The sequence below is a fragment of the Vicia villosa genome, unplaced genomic scaffold (genome assembly GCF_029867415.1).
Source record: "Vicia villosa cultivar HV-30 ecotype Madison, WI unplaced genomic scaffold, Vvil1.0 ctg.000168F_1_1, whole genome shotgun sequence".
NCBI classification, from domain to species: Eukaryota; Viridiplantae; Streptophyta; class Magnoliopsida; order Fabales; family Fabaceae; genus Vicia; species Vicia villosa.
The window spans coordinates 1,033,224-1,046,611 of NW_026705049.1; the positions used below are offsets into that span (position 1 = coordinate 1,033,224).

Genomic DNA, 13,388 nt, shown 5'->3' on the forward strand with positions numbered 1-13,388 from the left:
CATTTTCTGCTGAATCTCAATGGGATTTTGCAATCGTTGCAGCAGGATTTGTAAGCAATTCTTTTTCACACTTTTTCTGCCATTTGTTAATTTTCTTTGTTTTTAGCTGACTTTGGAAATATGAACAGGTAACAAGTTTAACAAGGATGAAGATTGAGTTAAGTTTACTGATAACCTTTTGGAAAAACTATAACTTCACTTTTTCAAGTTACATGTTTAAATATATGATTTCTATTGTTCGAATTGATTTTGGTTTTCTTAAATTCAATTACAAATTTAGTTACAAGTAATGTATATAAATTGTGGGGTGGTATTATGTGAGTATTAGCAACAATTATGGGTAATCTGATAAAATATACTAAAAATAGGTGGACTGATTGCAATACTCTTTGAAAAGTGGTTTTTAAGCCGTTTTGATTTTGGATTATGTGATGGAAATTGATTTTGAGGTGTTGCTCTTTGAAAAGTGGTTTTTAAGCCATTTTGATTTTGGATTATGTGATGGAAATTGATTTTGAGGTGTTGTTACAGATACTTGCAGCTGCTTGGTTATCAAACAATAAAAAAGCAGTGGAAGATTGGGTTGAACATGTTCTTGGAAGTAGCTTTGTTGAAGCTCAAAAGAAGTATCAAAGTACTCGGGTTAACACTTCTTCTGTCACCATAAATTTGGTTTTGGGAACTACATATAATCTCAATGGATTTAAATCTCAGGTCCAGTTATATTAGCTATTTCTAAAACAAAACTAAAAGTGAGCATCTCATTAGACCAACATGGTAAGTTGAACAAGCTTCTCATTGGACCAATATGGTAAGTTGAACATATAAGTGATCTTTTATCAAATCATATTGATGGGTTTCCTTTCTTTTCCACTTCTTTTCTAGATCAATTTGAGTTGGAATATTTATCAATCACTTATTTTAAGGTGTAATTTTTTTAATAAGCCCTAAATCAGTCCCTGCATCTAATCTTATGCATCCTAGCAGCCTCATAAGCACCCTTATACGTTTTTGAGCAATTGTAAATTTTTATACATGCTGCATTTTATAATTTATTTCAATTTGATCCTATAAGTTTCTGAGCAATACTGTGATATTTTGCTTGCGTAACAAATTATTGTAGAATGTATGGTTCTATGTTCTAACAAAATATAACCAACTTTCTACTATTCGAAGTGGCATAGTTTATAGCCTTTTGGGAAATTTGTTGATTTTGTTTTACTTTAAAAACAAGTACAATCCAAATTATTGATTTAAACATTTCATGGATAACACAATGCCCTCCGCTATTGCTTGACACTTGAATGTCGTACGAAAGTTTATCAATAGGCTTCAAAGAGAATCTAGATCTGGCTGGAACTGAATTGTTAAATAATAAAGGAGAAGCTCATATAGTTTTGCAGCATGTTATGTTTTAAGTGGGTTATGTTCCAGCAAGCAAATGCACCTAATTCAATGTTATGTTTTCTCCTTTTAGTTATCCACAAATTTTTATGCAGTTTATGTTTTAATGGGTTATATTTCTTTATCGTAAATGATAAAATAACAGGTCGATATATTCTTATCACGTGGTTCTGTTTTACAGGATAGTTTAATTTCTTGATAGAGCTATCCTGATCATGTTGATTTCAACATTCGACCTACTTGACTGTTTGTTTTCATAAGATTGTGTCTTGATTGTATTATTGTTTAAATATAAAATGTGTTACTACTTTATAAGAAGAGGTCGATTCTTCAGGAAGTTCAAGCTCGAGATGGAGTTGGATTAGTGAACCGTTCAGTATTTGAAAGGCTGATGCTTATTAAGGTATTTATTAATAGTTAATCTTTTTAAGGTCTAAAGGATTCCAAGGTTGAGATAGCTTTATCTAGATAAATGTTATTCCTTGGCCATGTTAACCTTTTTTCAATTTGTTTTGAAGCCATGTTGTTGAAGATATTGTTGGTGGTTAACCTATTCTTCACTTTGAATCCCTTCATGCTCTTATAAATGGAATACTTTGCAGTTATCTTTATTTACTTCAATAAAGTATTTCATGCATCATTTAATGAAAATTTGATATGTTATTACTGAGAACTTTCTTTGAAGGAGTGGAGTAGGAAATAGCGGAAACGCTAAAGTCAAAGTGGACATCTCTATTACACTTGAATCTGGAAAGAACAAAATTGTTCTCTTGAGCTTAATAGATGATAACTTTGTTACTGTAAAAATCAGTTCATATGGAAAGTGACATATCTTTTTCTTTGAGTAGTTATGTTAACTTCATTGTCTGCATAAACTAGAATATGATTTCAATTAACCAATGTTCAATATTTAAAGTAACATGATATAAATATTCAAGAGTGATGTATTGTTAAGCATTATTGTGAGAAATGAGTGAATACTATTGTGTTGAAGAATTTATATATTAGTGGATTATAGAATCTGAGATTTATATGATCCGCCCCTAAAATTTTTTATTCTAATGAATGTTATGCTTAGATTCTACAATTTTACTCTATTTTGTTTTTGTCCTTTAATTCTAACTAATTTCAAATGTGTAAAAGACTTAATAAATTTATAATGTAATCTTTATTCAATATAAATAGAAGTCTGAAGTTCCATGCAACTTATAAATCTACTTTCACTTCTAACTTACCATTCTACCCATCCCAATTTCTGAATTTATTTTTTTACTAATTTGTAAAACAAATTTACTGCAAAACTTTTGATCTCCTAAGAAACAGTAATCACAAAAAGTTGTTGTTGACACAATTAGTATAAAATATCATTATAATATCATGAAATGCAACTAATAATAATTATTAGTATATTTGTATAATGAGTATATTTTATAAGCATTATTAGACAGTGTAAGGCAAATTAATGTCATACAATGACATGTTCTATTTCTTTGTCTTTTGGATCCAAAAGATTTACTAAAAGGCCAAATATCAATTTCAGTAAAATGTTAAAACCAATAGTATCTTAGAAAACACAATTGTTCAAGTATACAATAATATTTTTGGCAGCAGTCTTCATTGATAAACTTTTCATGATTTTCATAGTACTGCAACCATTTACTTTGCAACTTATGATTTTGGGATAAAAATAGATATGTCCTCTTGACACTTGGCTTTTAACTTTGGATCAATATTTAGTCCATATCTCATGCTTTTGATATATCATCAGTTTCCACAATATTTACCAATGGAACAAGATGGAAAAAAGAATCAACAACCTAACGATTAAATTAATTAAAATAGAATAGATGACATGTAAAATTTTATTTAACTAAAGACACTATTAAATTAAATTGATCTCTTATTTATTTTGTTTACTCATAATTAAATATTATTAAAATATTCACAATCAAATATCATATCTAGAAAATAATAATTAAAAATAAAATAACAAATATACGTAGGAAATTAATAACTTAGTTACATATTGAATCATTATAATAGTATGAGTGTCAAATAAAAAATAGTATCTTAGAAAACTAAATAGGAAAATTTCTAGAACTTTTGCTTTAAAAAAATTAATGCTTTTATTTTTACCACAAAAAATCATAATTGTTTTATTTAATTCTAACAAGAGGATATTATAGTAATTATAGTAATTATAATAAAAATGAGGATATTATAGTAATTATAATAAGTTTTAAAATATCAATGTTCAGATTACCTCCCCTCCCCTCCAAATCCCCCCGATCTGGGGGAACGCAAAAAGTGTGTTTTGGAGGGGATTTGCTTCCCTCCCCTCCCCTCCCCTTCCCTCATAAAATTTGAACCAAACACATTTAATTAGAAATATTCCCTCCCCTCCCCTCCCCTCCATCTACCCCGAACCAAACACACCCTAAATCTCTTCAAATCATAAGATACTATAAATTATTAAACTTTTAATTTCCTTAATTTGATTCTAATCTTTATCATTTTATTCACAAAAATCTATAAATATATAAATTTTCTAAATTAAAATTGATTTCATATAGATTGTTTCTCAGAAATGAAGGTCGTCTTTAAAATGAGATCTTATTTATTTATTTCGTATCGAGCAACTTTAAAAAAGATTTTCGTTTTAATTTCTTAATTGATATTATATATTTAAAGACTACATGATTTTTTTGGTAACTTACAAAAAAATTAACAAAATCTGTTCTTTTTAAATTAGCATCATAATTAAAAAATAAAAAATTGTTTTATAGGTAAATAAATTAAATTTTTAAGTAATAAATATTTTTATAAATAAAATATAGTTTACTATTGATAAAAAAAATTTGTGTGCAACTAATAACAAAGATAGATTATAATGTTAATATAACTTTATTGATAAATTATAAGTAATTATAAAATGTTTTTAACATAAATTTTTTTATCCCGTGCCTCGCACGGGTAGATATACTAGTATGATATTAGATCAAGATTAAGAGAATATTTTCACCTTTTTACAATTAAAGATCATAAATAACAACATTAAATTACACAAGTTGCTAGTACAGAGTTACTCTCGAAGCACTATAATTATATAATTATATTAAGTGTATATGAAAATTTTAGGTGTGTATATGAAATTTTAGGAGCAATGTGAAATTAGAAGAGAATGAGTTTTTCAAAATACTTGTGTTTTCAAATAAACACAAGACTAGTGAGAAATTTAAGCAAATAAGAAAATTTTGAAAGAAAAAAAAACTCAATCTATAATTAATTATTTATGCACAAACAAAAAAGAAAAGTTTGCTAGATCTTATCCATAATCGATTATTGCGTATTCATAATTGATTACTAAACATGATACGCCTCATGATCGATCACAAACACACCATAATTGATTATGCTTAGTTTACAAAGATTTTCGACTAATTTCAAAGAGTTTATAAAAAGAAGACAAAAAGAAATGAAGTTTTGAAAAATCTTTTGTGAGTGTGTGTATAATTTTAACACTTAGAAAGTAACACTTTATTTTACATATTTGATCTACAATTTAAACTTGCAATCAAATGTGCCCTTTGAATAACTAGGATTATCTTAATCTTAATTTTAATCTTAATCTATATAAATGGAAGGTTGTCATAATGGCAACCCTAGCCACGTGTCATCATGATAGACATTCTTAACAAAAACTCTAATGTGCTATTTATAAAATTGACCTTATATTAAAAATAAATAATAATAAATAAATAATAATAATAATATAATATTTGATACTACTATTAATATTTAGAAAATTTCTTTATCCACCTCCCTATGGGGTGACCCCAGCGAAAACCTCAACTTGCCCCTGCTTCGGAGATGCATCTCTGAAATATTTTTTTTCTAAATTTTCCCAGACTTCGAAAGTGCACTTTCGAAAACACCAAATGGGGAGTGTTTTCAGAGATGCACTTTCGAAAACACATTTTTTCACATTTTGGAGGGTTTCGGAAATGCACTTCCGAATTATGCAGAAATTGTGTTTTTTTAATGTTTTTCTTAACAGTCCCGTATTTTTAATTAAATGAAAACGCCGAACAAAATAAACGACATATCAACATAAAATACTAATATGATTTATAAAATCCAAATAACATATATATATATATACACAAAACGAGTAATAGTGTGCGAAATACAATCCGAATACAAGAAAAATAAACCTGAACCCCTACTGGGTATGCCTAACCCTCACTCCCTGGGACCTCCTCTGCCTCCTATATGCCGCCGCATAGCCCGCATCACCGACCATCCTCTCCACCACGGCGACTGCCTCTGGACCGCCTTGATCAATGATACCTCGCTCCAACGCGTCCCGCCCAAGCAGCTCTATCCGCTGGCATATCGGCAGGAGATCAATGGCATGGTCATCCTCGGCCTGCTGGTTCTCCAAGACCTCCTCGTATGCTGGTCTAGGAGGGCCGGGAGCGTCGGGTGTCATCAGAGGATGTGACACCCGATAGAACCATGTGACATACCCCTCCACACTGTGCTAGTCCTGAGTGACATGCATGCGACGATACTCCTCCGGGACCACATGACGCTCCCAATCCGCAAATATGTCAGTGAGCTCCACTCGGGTAAATGTGTCGGGAGCAGCCTCAAAAGGTGACCTGGATATCATCTGCACAAATCCAAACTGCCGCATGCACCGCTCAGGGAGATACCTCACCATGGTGTTGGTCCCGCATGCCAACCATCCAGAATATAACGAGATGCGGTCAAATGCGACAACAACAATGTAGTCATTGAATGGCCTCCAAATAATGTCATCGTGAGCTGTGCGGTCGAGGTACCCACGATATGGTCCCACTGCATTGTTCCTTCTTTGGAGAACGTATCGGGCGGCCCTAGGCATGGCGTCCTTGTACGCAGGATCAATGTGGAAGCCGTGGATGCGGGGGAAGTAGGAGATGATGCAGTCCTGAAACACAAACACGATAATGTATTAAAAATAAATACTAACCATAAATAAATGTGAAACAATTAAAATGAAACGTACCGTCAGGAGTGTGGCGGATCCGGTCAACTGCCTGGTCCTCCAGTTGGAGGCCTCATTCAACTTCTGATATAGGTATACCAGAATAGCTGACCCCTAGTTCCACTGGTGAACGGTAGTCAAGTCCATGAAGTAGCGGAGGTAGGTCACGTCGAGGTATCTTGCACTCTTATCCACAAAGAGTGCAGTGCCTACCAAAAACATGAACCAGCACCGGAGAGCGCAGGCATGGTGATACTCCATAAATAGGCCGTTCTCCGCTTCCTCGGATTCGACCGCCGCCACCAAGTGGTGCTCGTAATAATCACTCAATGTGGAGAACCAGATATGAGGCGCATTTGTCGTCCGACACTCAAAATCAGCCATATCTGGCTCCATACCCAGATAGATCGTCATCTAGTCAATCGCATCGACCCTCTGGATCCTGGAATGGTTCAGCAGCATCCCCCTAATCGGCAAGTGGAGAAGACACTGCACATCGTGCAAGGTGATCGTCATCTCCCCAACCGGTAAGTGGAAAGAAGACGTCTCTCTATGCCACCGCTCCACAAAGGCCCTCTGCATGCCGTGGCTGATGGTGGTATACCCGGTCTTGCACAACTCACCTAGCCCTAAAGCTGTCACCGCATCATTAAACCACTGCGCATCTGGTTTAAAGAGACCAAAAATAACAAAGTCGGAAAAATCATAAAAAATACCTCTCCCTCCCAGACACGTAGAGCGACGTGCTCGTGGTAGAAAATCAGCACAGACGTGTCATTGGGCCCTCCCGGGTAGCCCTCCTCCTCCTCCTCCTCCTCCCCGTGCGGAGGGTCAACATCCGATACCTCCTCCTCCACCTCCTGGTATCTAAATGCCTCCTCCTCCTCCCATACCTCCTCCTGACGGGAAGAAGATACCCTAGCCAGCCGACTCCTCGATCGAGACGAGGATCCAGGCTCATCAGTATGTACGGGTGCTCGTACTCCACCCCGTCCCTGCGTCGATGCAAGCTGCGCCGCACGCTCGCGTCTAGTCGACGCTGTCTGTGTCTCTCTCCCCTGTCTGATACGTGCTGGGTTGCCTGCCATATTCCTGAAACAATTGAAATCCATAAAAATGCGAAACAATTAAAAAAACCACTTTTGGACACATTTTCAAAAGTTCATTTCTGAAACTGGTGAGGGAGGTGTTTTCGGAAATGAACTTCCAAAATACCCCTGCGAACTCCATTTCTGCAGCTTTCATGGCAGACCCCAAAATCAGTAGTTCAAACATGTTATAATGCTTCTAAACAACCTAAATACTACTATCAATCTACCCCTATATAATTTTTATAATTTCTAACAACCCTAACATGCATTTCAATCATGGATCTAAAGATTAAGAAACTTACAAATTGAAGTGATTGAGAAGCTTTTGAATGTAGTAGAGCAAGTAGATGGAGCCTTTGATGTAGCCTTGGAAGTTGGTTTGCAGAAAATCTCTTTGAGGTTGAGTTTGAAATTGATTTAGGGTAAATGAATTGGGGGGAGAGGCTGTTTTGCTTAATCTGCAAAACGCGCAGTATTTCGGAAATTCACTTCCGAAATCCTGTTTTCGGAAATGCATTTCCGAAATAAGACAAATTTTGAAAAAAAAGGCGTTCTCGGAGATGCATCTCCGAAAATAGCATTTTTTTGCACTTCAAAAATGCATCTCCGAAATAAGGGACATTTTGGGGTTTTCACCAGGAGTCACCAAGAAGATAAGGGGGTGGATAAAGAAATTCTCTAATAATAATCTTATCTTAATCTTAATCTACTTAATATAAGTTTAAGATTGTCATGATGACAACCCTAGACCAAACCCTAGCAAAAACATAATGTGTCATTCTCATAAATTTTCTAAATAAAATATATTACTAAAATTGATATAATTATATCATTGTTATAAAACTCTATCTTAATATATTTATATTTTGAGAATATATAATACTTAATTTTATCTATTTATATTTTTTTATCTATCTACTTCTACTTAATCTAAATCTAAAGTTTTCATGATGACAACCTTGAACACAACTCTAACCATAATACTTATATTATATGGTATAATTTTAGATTTTATATATTTTATATACAACTATTTTTTCTAGCAATATTATCAAAATCATCTTTAGCAATATTATATTAATGTATTCTCTAAAATAAAAAACAACTATTGATATGCTATGAGTTACGATTTTTTATTCCCATTATTTGAAAAGTTATGAGTTACGCCACATTAATTATCTTTCCATCATTATTTATAACTGTTATAGTTATCACTTTCTATCATTATTTATATTAATTTTTTTTATTTTTCATACCAATCACACTAATTTTTTTAATTAATAAAAATCAGTGTAATTAATTCATTAAAATCTACTTAATATAAATTCAAGGTTGTCATGATAACAACCTTGAACACAACCCTAACCCTAAATCCAATGTGGCAACATATTAGAATTCTAATGCTTACATGGCATCATATTAGAATTTAGAATTTCTATCACTCTTTTTTTAATTCTTCACACAAACTCCAATTCAATACCATAATTACTAATAATATTAAAATAAATAATAATAATAATAAAATAATTATAATAATATTAAACCACAACCACTATTAATAATAATAATATAATATCTAGCTAATAATAATAGTAAAATAATATGATTTTAAAAAATATCTAGAGAATATATGGTTTAAAACTTTTTTTTTGGATTTCACATGGAAATTTTATTTTTACTAATTTGTCCCTATATTAAAAATAAATAAAAATAATAATAATACTAAACAAAATAATAATGATAATAATAATCATAATAATTATAATTAAAATAATAATAATAATAACAATAATAATAAAAATAATTAAGAGGAAATTAATAAATATTAAACAAAATTAACATAATAAATATTAGTGTATATAAATAAATATTTTATATAAATAAATTATAATCAAGAAGAAATTAAATAAACAATAATTATAACCATAATAACAAACAAAATAATAATAAACATATAATTATAATTAAAATAATAATAATAATAACAATAATAATAAACAAAATAATAAAATATTAATAATAAATAATGATATAATATCCATCTAATAATAAATATTTAAATAATTATATTTATAATAATAAATATAAATATAATATATTAGCTATATTCATCTACTATAATTTAAAATTATATTCTTTTTTTGAATCAAATGACTTGTATATTAATTCAAAAAACCAAAAGTACAAAGCGATCCTAATGGATCCAGCCCATCAAATTTCAGACTATAACACCAATCTAGCAATGTGAGGCCTTAGCTTCAATTTAACCCACCCTCTATAAACTATAATGTCTATAATTTTTGTTCCAATTGTCAATCTATCTACATCTTTCCCAAAGCTAACCGAATTCCTATACATCCAAATGCCATAAACTGTTTCCGCAATGGCCAGCTTTAGCATGTCCGATCGTATAGACTTTCCTCTGCAATTCTGAATTAACCACATCATTTCCTGATTCCAAGTAAGAGGTTCATGTTGACAATTCAGCCACAGTAAAACCTGCTTCCAAATGGTCTTAGTCTCAAGGCATTCAAAAAGCAGGTGCTCCATAGTTTCTTCTTGCAAACAAAAACAGCAAGTGGTATAATCCACCATCCCAAACCAGAACAATCTATTTCTCGTGGCCAGCTTGCCATGACACGCAGTCCACAAGATGAAGAGGGCTTGAGGCCGTGCACTATTCCTACAAAACAACCTATACCAAGGAGCTTGGCCATGAACTTTCATCACTTGCTTGTATACAAGTCTGGTACTATATGTTTGCCATTGGATCCAGCCCTGCAAGCCATTAGCCACCACTCTCTGTTGCAGAATTGCTTTGAAAATCCAGGAATGTTGCTCCTTTGCCTCCATAAGCATAACATCATGCCCCTTTATATAATAACTATCAATCCATCTAACCCAAAGGTTATCTTTCTTTTTCTGAATATTCCAGAGTAACTTCATCATGGTAATTGAATTCCACACCTGTAAATCCACAATGTTTAGTCCACCTGCCTTCCTAGGTTTACAAACATTGTGCCAAGCCACAGGGCTCTTTCGACTAATAGTAGCCCCACCAGTCCACACAAAAGACCTGCAAACAACATTAATATGGTGGATAACATGCTTTGGGAGAGGGAGGCATTGTAGCCAATGATTAGCAGTGGCAAAGCAGACACTCTTTACAAGCTAAATTTTCTCTGCATAGCTAAGAAGCTTACTACTCCAATGAGTAATTCTACCCACAATTTTGTCAATCAATGGCATATAGTGGTGTAGGTCCAATCTCCTACTGGTCATAGGGACCCCAAGATATTTGAAAGGCATCTCTCCCTCCTGAAAGGTTGTCACAGATTTCAATCTCATCTTGGTGTCCAAGTCAACTCCCCCAAAGAAGATCCTACACTTCCTAGGATTCACCACAAGCCCTGTAGATTGAGAGAAGGTTTGCATCACTTTCATCACCATCTGCACAGAGACAATATCACCTCTTGAGAACATTAAAACATCATCTGCAAAAGAGATATGGGTTAAGTGAACAGCTTTGCATCTGTTATGATGTTTGAAACCAGGATCCAATTGCATCTTGTACAACAATCTATGAAGGTATTCCATCATGATAACAAAAAGTAGAAAATATAAAAAAAAAAATCTTTATATTCTTTATATTCTTTATAAAAATTATCATTACTTATTCATTTTGCATTAGTAGAAAATAAAAAAAAAAATCTGAATACAATTTTAATATATATTAATTAAGAGGAAATTACTAAATATTAAACAAAATTAACAAATATATATTAATGTATATAAATAAATGTATATTTATTATTATTATTTTACTATTATTATTAGCTAGATATTATATTATAAATTAAGAATTAAAGATTTTTTGTATAAAAGAAAGATAATTAGGATATTAAGATATAATAGTGGTAATTGAATATATTATTATTATTACTATTATTATTATTATTATTATTATTATTATTATTTATAGTTATGGTGGTCGGTTATTATATTATTAGTACTATTTTACTATTATTATTAGTTAGATATTATTTTATTATTATTAATAGTGATGGTTTAATATTATTATATTATTATTATTGTTAATAGTGATGGTTTAATATTATTATATTATTATCATTTATTTAATATTTATATTAAGTAGATTGTGGCATCGAATTGGAGTTGGTGTGAAGAATTAAAATAAGAGTGATAAAAATTCTAAATTTTAATATGATGTCACATAAGCATTATGATTCTAATATGATGTCACCTAAGAATTAGGGTTAGGATTGTGTCCAAGGTTGTCATCATGACAACATATTTATTATAATTTAAAATTATATTATTTATAAAAATTATCATTACTTATCCATTTTGCATTAGTAGAAAATATAAAAAAAAATCTGAATACAATTTTAATATATATTAATTAAGAGGAAATTACTAAATATTAAAAAAAATTAACAAATAAATATTAATGTATATAAATAAATATTTTATATAAATAATTTATAATAAATAGGAAATAAAATAAACAATAATAATAATAAACATAATAATTATAATTAAAATAATCAAAATAATAAAATAATAATACTAACAAAAATAATAATAAACTAAATAATAAAAATATTAATAATAAATAATGATCTAATAATAAATATTAAAATAATTATATTTATAATAATAAATATAATATAATATAATATAATATTCAGCTACTATGATTAAAAATTATATTATTTGTAAAAATCGTAATTACTTATCTATTTTGCAGTAGTAAAAAATATAAAAAAAATCTGAATACAATTTTAATATATATTAATTAAGAAGAAATAAATAAATATTAAACAAAATAATTATTAATTTATATAAATAAATATTTTTTATAAATAATTTACAATCAAGAAGAAATAAAATAAATAATATATTATCATGATAGGGCTAATAGATAAATAATTATAATTTTATAAATAAATTATCGATTTTTATTTATGATGCAATGTCAACAAGAAAATTAGAATTATTATCATGATAGGACTAATAGATAAATAATTATAATTTTATAAATAAATTATTGATTGCAGATTATTTTATAATGATTATTAAAATAATATGGTCAATTTATTAGAGATTAAGTTTAAAATGAGAAGCTTTGTGATGATGCAATATCAATAAATTTATTAAATTTTATTTTAATTCATTCTTATTGTAAAAATAAAGATTATAAAAGTGGAGATTTTTTTTTTGTAGAATATAAAAAAATTAATCCAACGGTTACATTTTTTTAAGAATAAATTTAACATTTAACAATTAGAATATATAACATTTAACAGTCACATAAAAGTTTAACAAAAATATTTAATAAGAATAAATTTAAATGTAACTGTTAAACATTTTTTATTGATTTTTTAATTCAATTAAGTGCAATAATAATGAATTAAAGATTTCTAAAGAGAGAATAAAAACTTTCCATCTTCTACATTTTAACTTATTCCAAAAAAAATATTACTGTAACTTTTTTTTTATTGAATATACGTTACAATTTTCTACTTGAAAAAAAATTTAAATAACCATGTTTAATAAAAAAATTACCAAAAAAACTATGTTTTCGGCGTATTTACCAAACTGTCTAGGTTTGGGTTGAAAAATAAGTGAATGCGCCAAATGAAATGGCACAAATGTACCCTACATGCCATTCCAAATGGCGCAAATGATGAAGAAATTAGGGCACATGCATGTTAGCCAAACCAAATGGCGCATGCACTCCTCATGCAACACATAGGCGCCATTTCATTTGGCTCCTATGTGTTGTGCCTTTTTTTTTTCAAAATTAACCCGTTTCGGGTATTTTTGCGCAAAGTTTT

General features: G+C 30.1%; 2 protein-coding genes across 2 annotated transcripts; both read right to left on the minus strand.

The window, feature by feature from the left end:
* Nucleotides 1–9,750: 9,750 nt before the first annotated feature.
* On the minus strand, nt 9,751–10,476 carry LOC131624890 (uncharacterized). The gene has a single exon (XM_058895811.1). The coding sequence runs from the start codon at nt 10,474–10,476 to the stop codon at nt 9,751–9,753; it is 726 nt and encodes a 241-aa protein (XP_058751794.1).
* Nucleotides 10,477–10,698: 222 nt separating this feature from the next.
* LOC131624891 (uncharacterized) lies at nt 10,699–11,124 on the minus strand. Its single transcript, XM_058895812.1, has one exon. It carries the CDS (start codon nt 11,122–11,124, stop codon nt 10,699–10,701), a length of 426 nt encoding a protein of 141 aa, XP_058751795.1.
* Nucleotides 11,125–13,388: the final 2,264 nt, after the last annotated feature.

Excerpts from the sequence above, each read along its gene's own strand:
- LOC131624890 (XM_058895811.1), bottom strand. The coding sequence starts at position 10,476 with ATGATGAAGTTACTCTGGAATATTCAGAAAAAGAAAGATAACCTTTGG.
- LOC131624891 (XM_058895812.1), bottom strand. The coding sequence starts at position 11,124 with ATGGAATACCTTCATAGATTGTTGTACAAGATGCAATTGGATCCTGGT.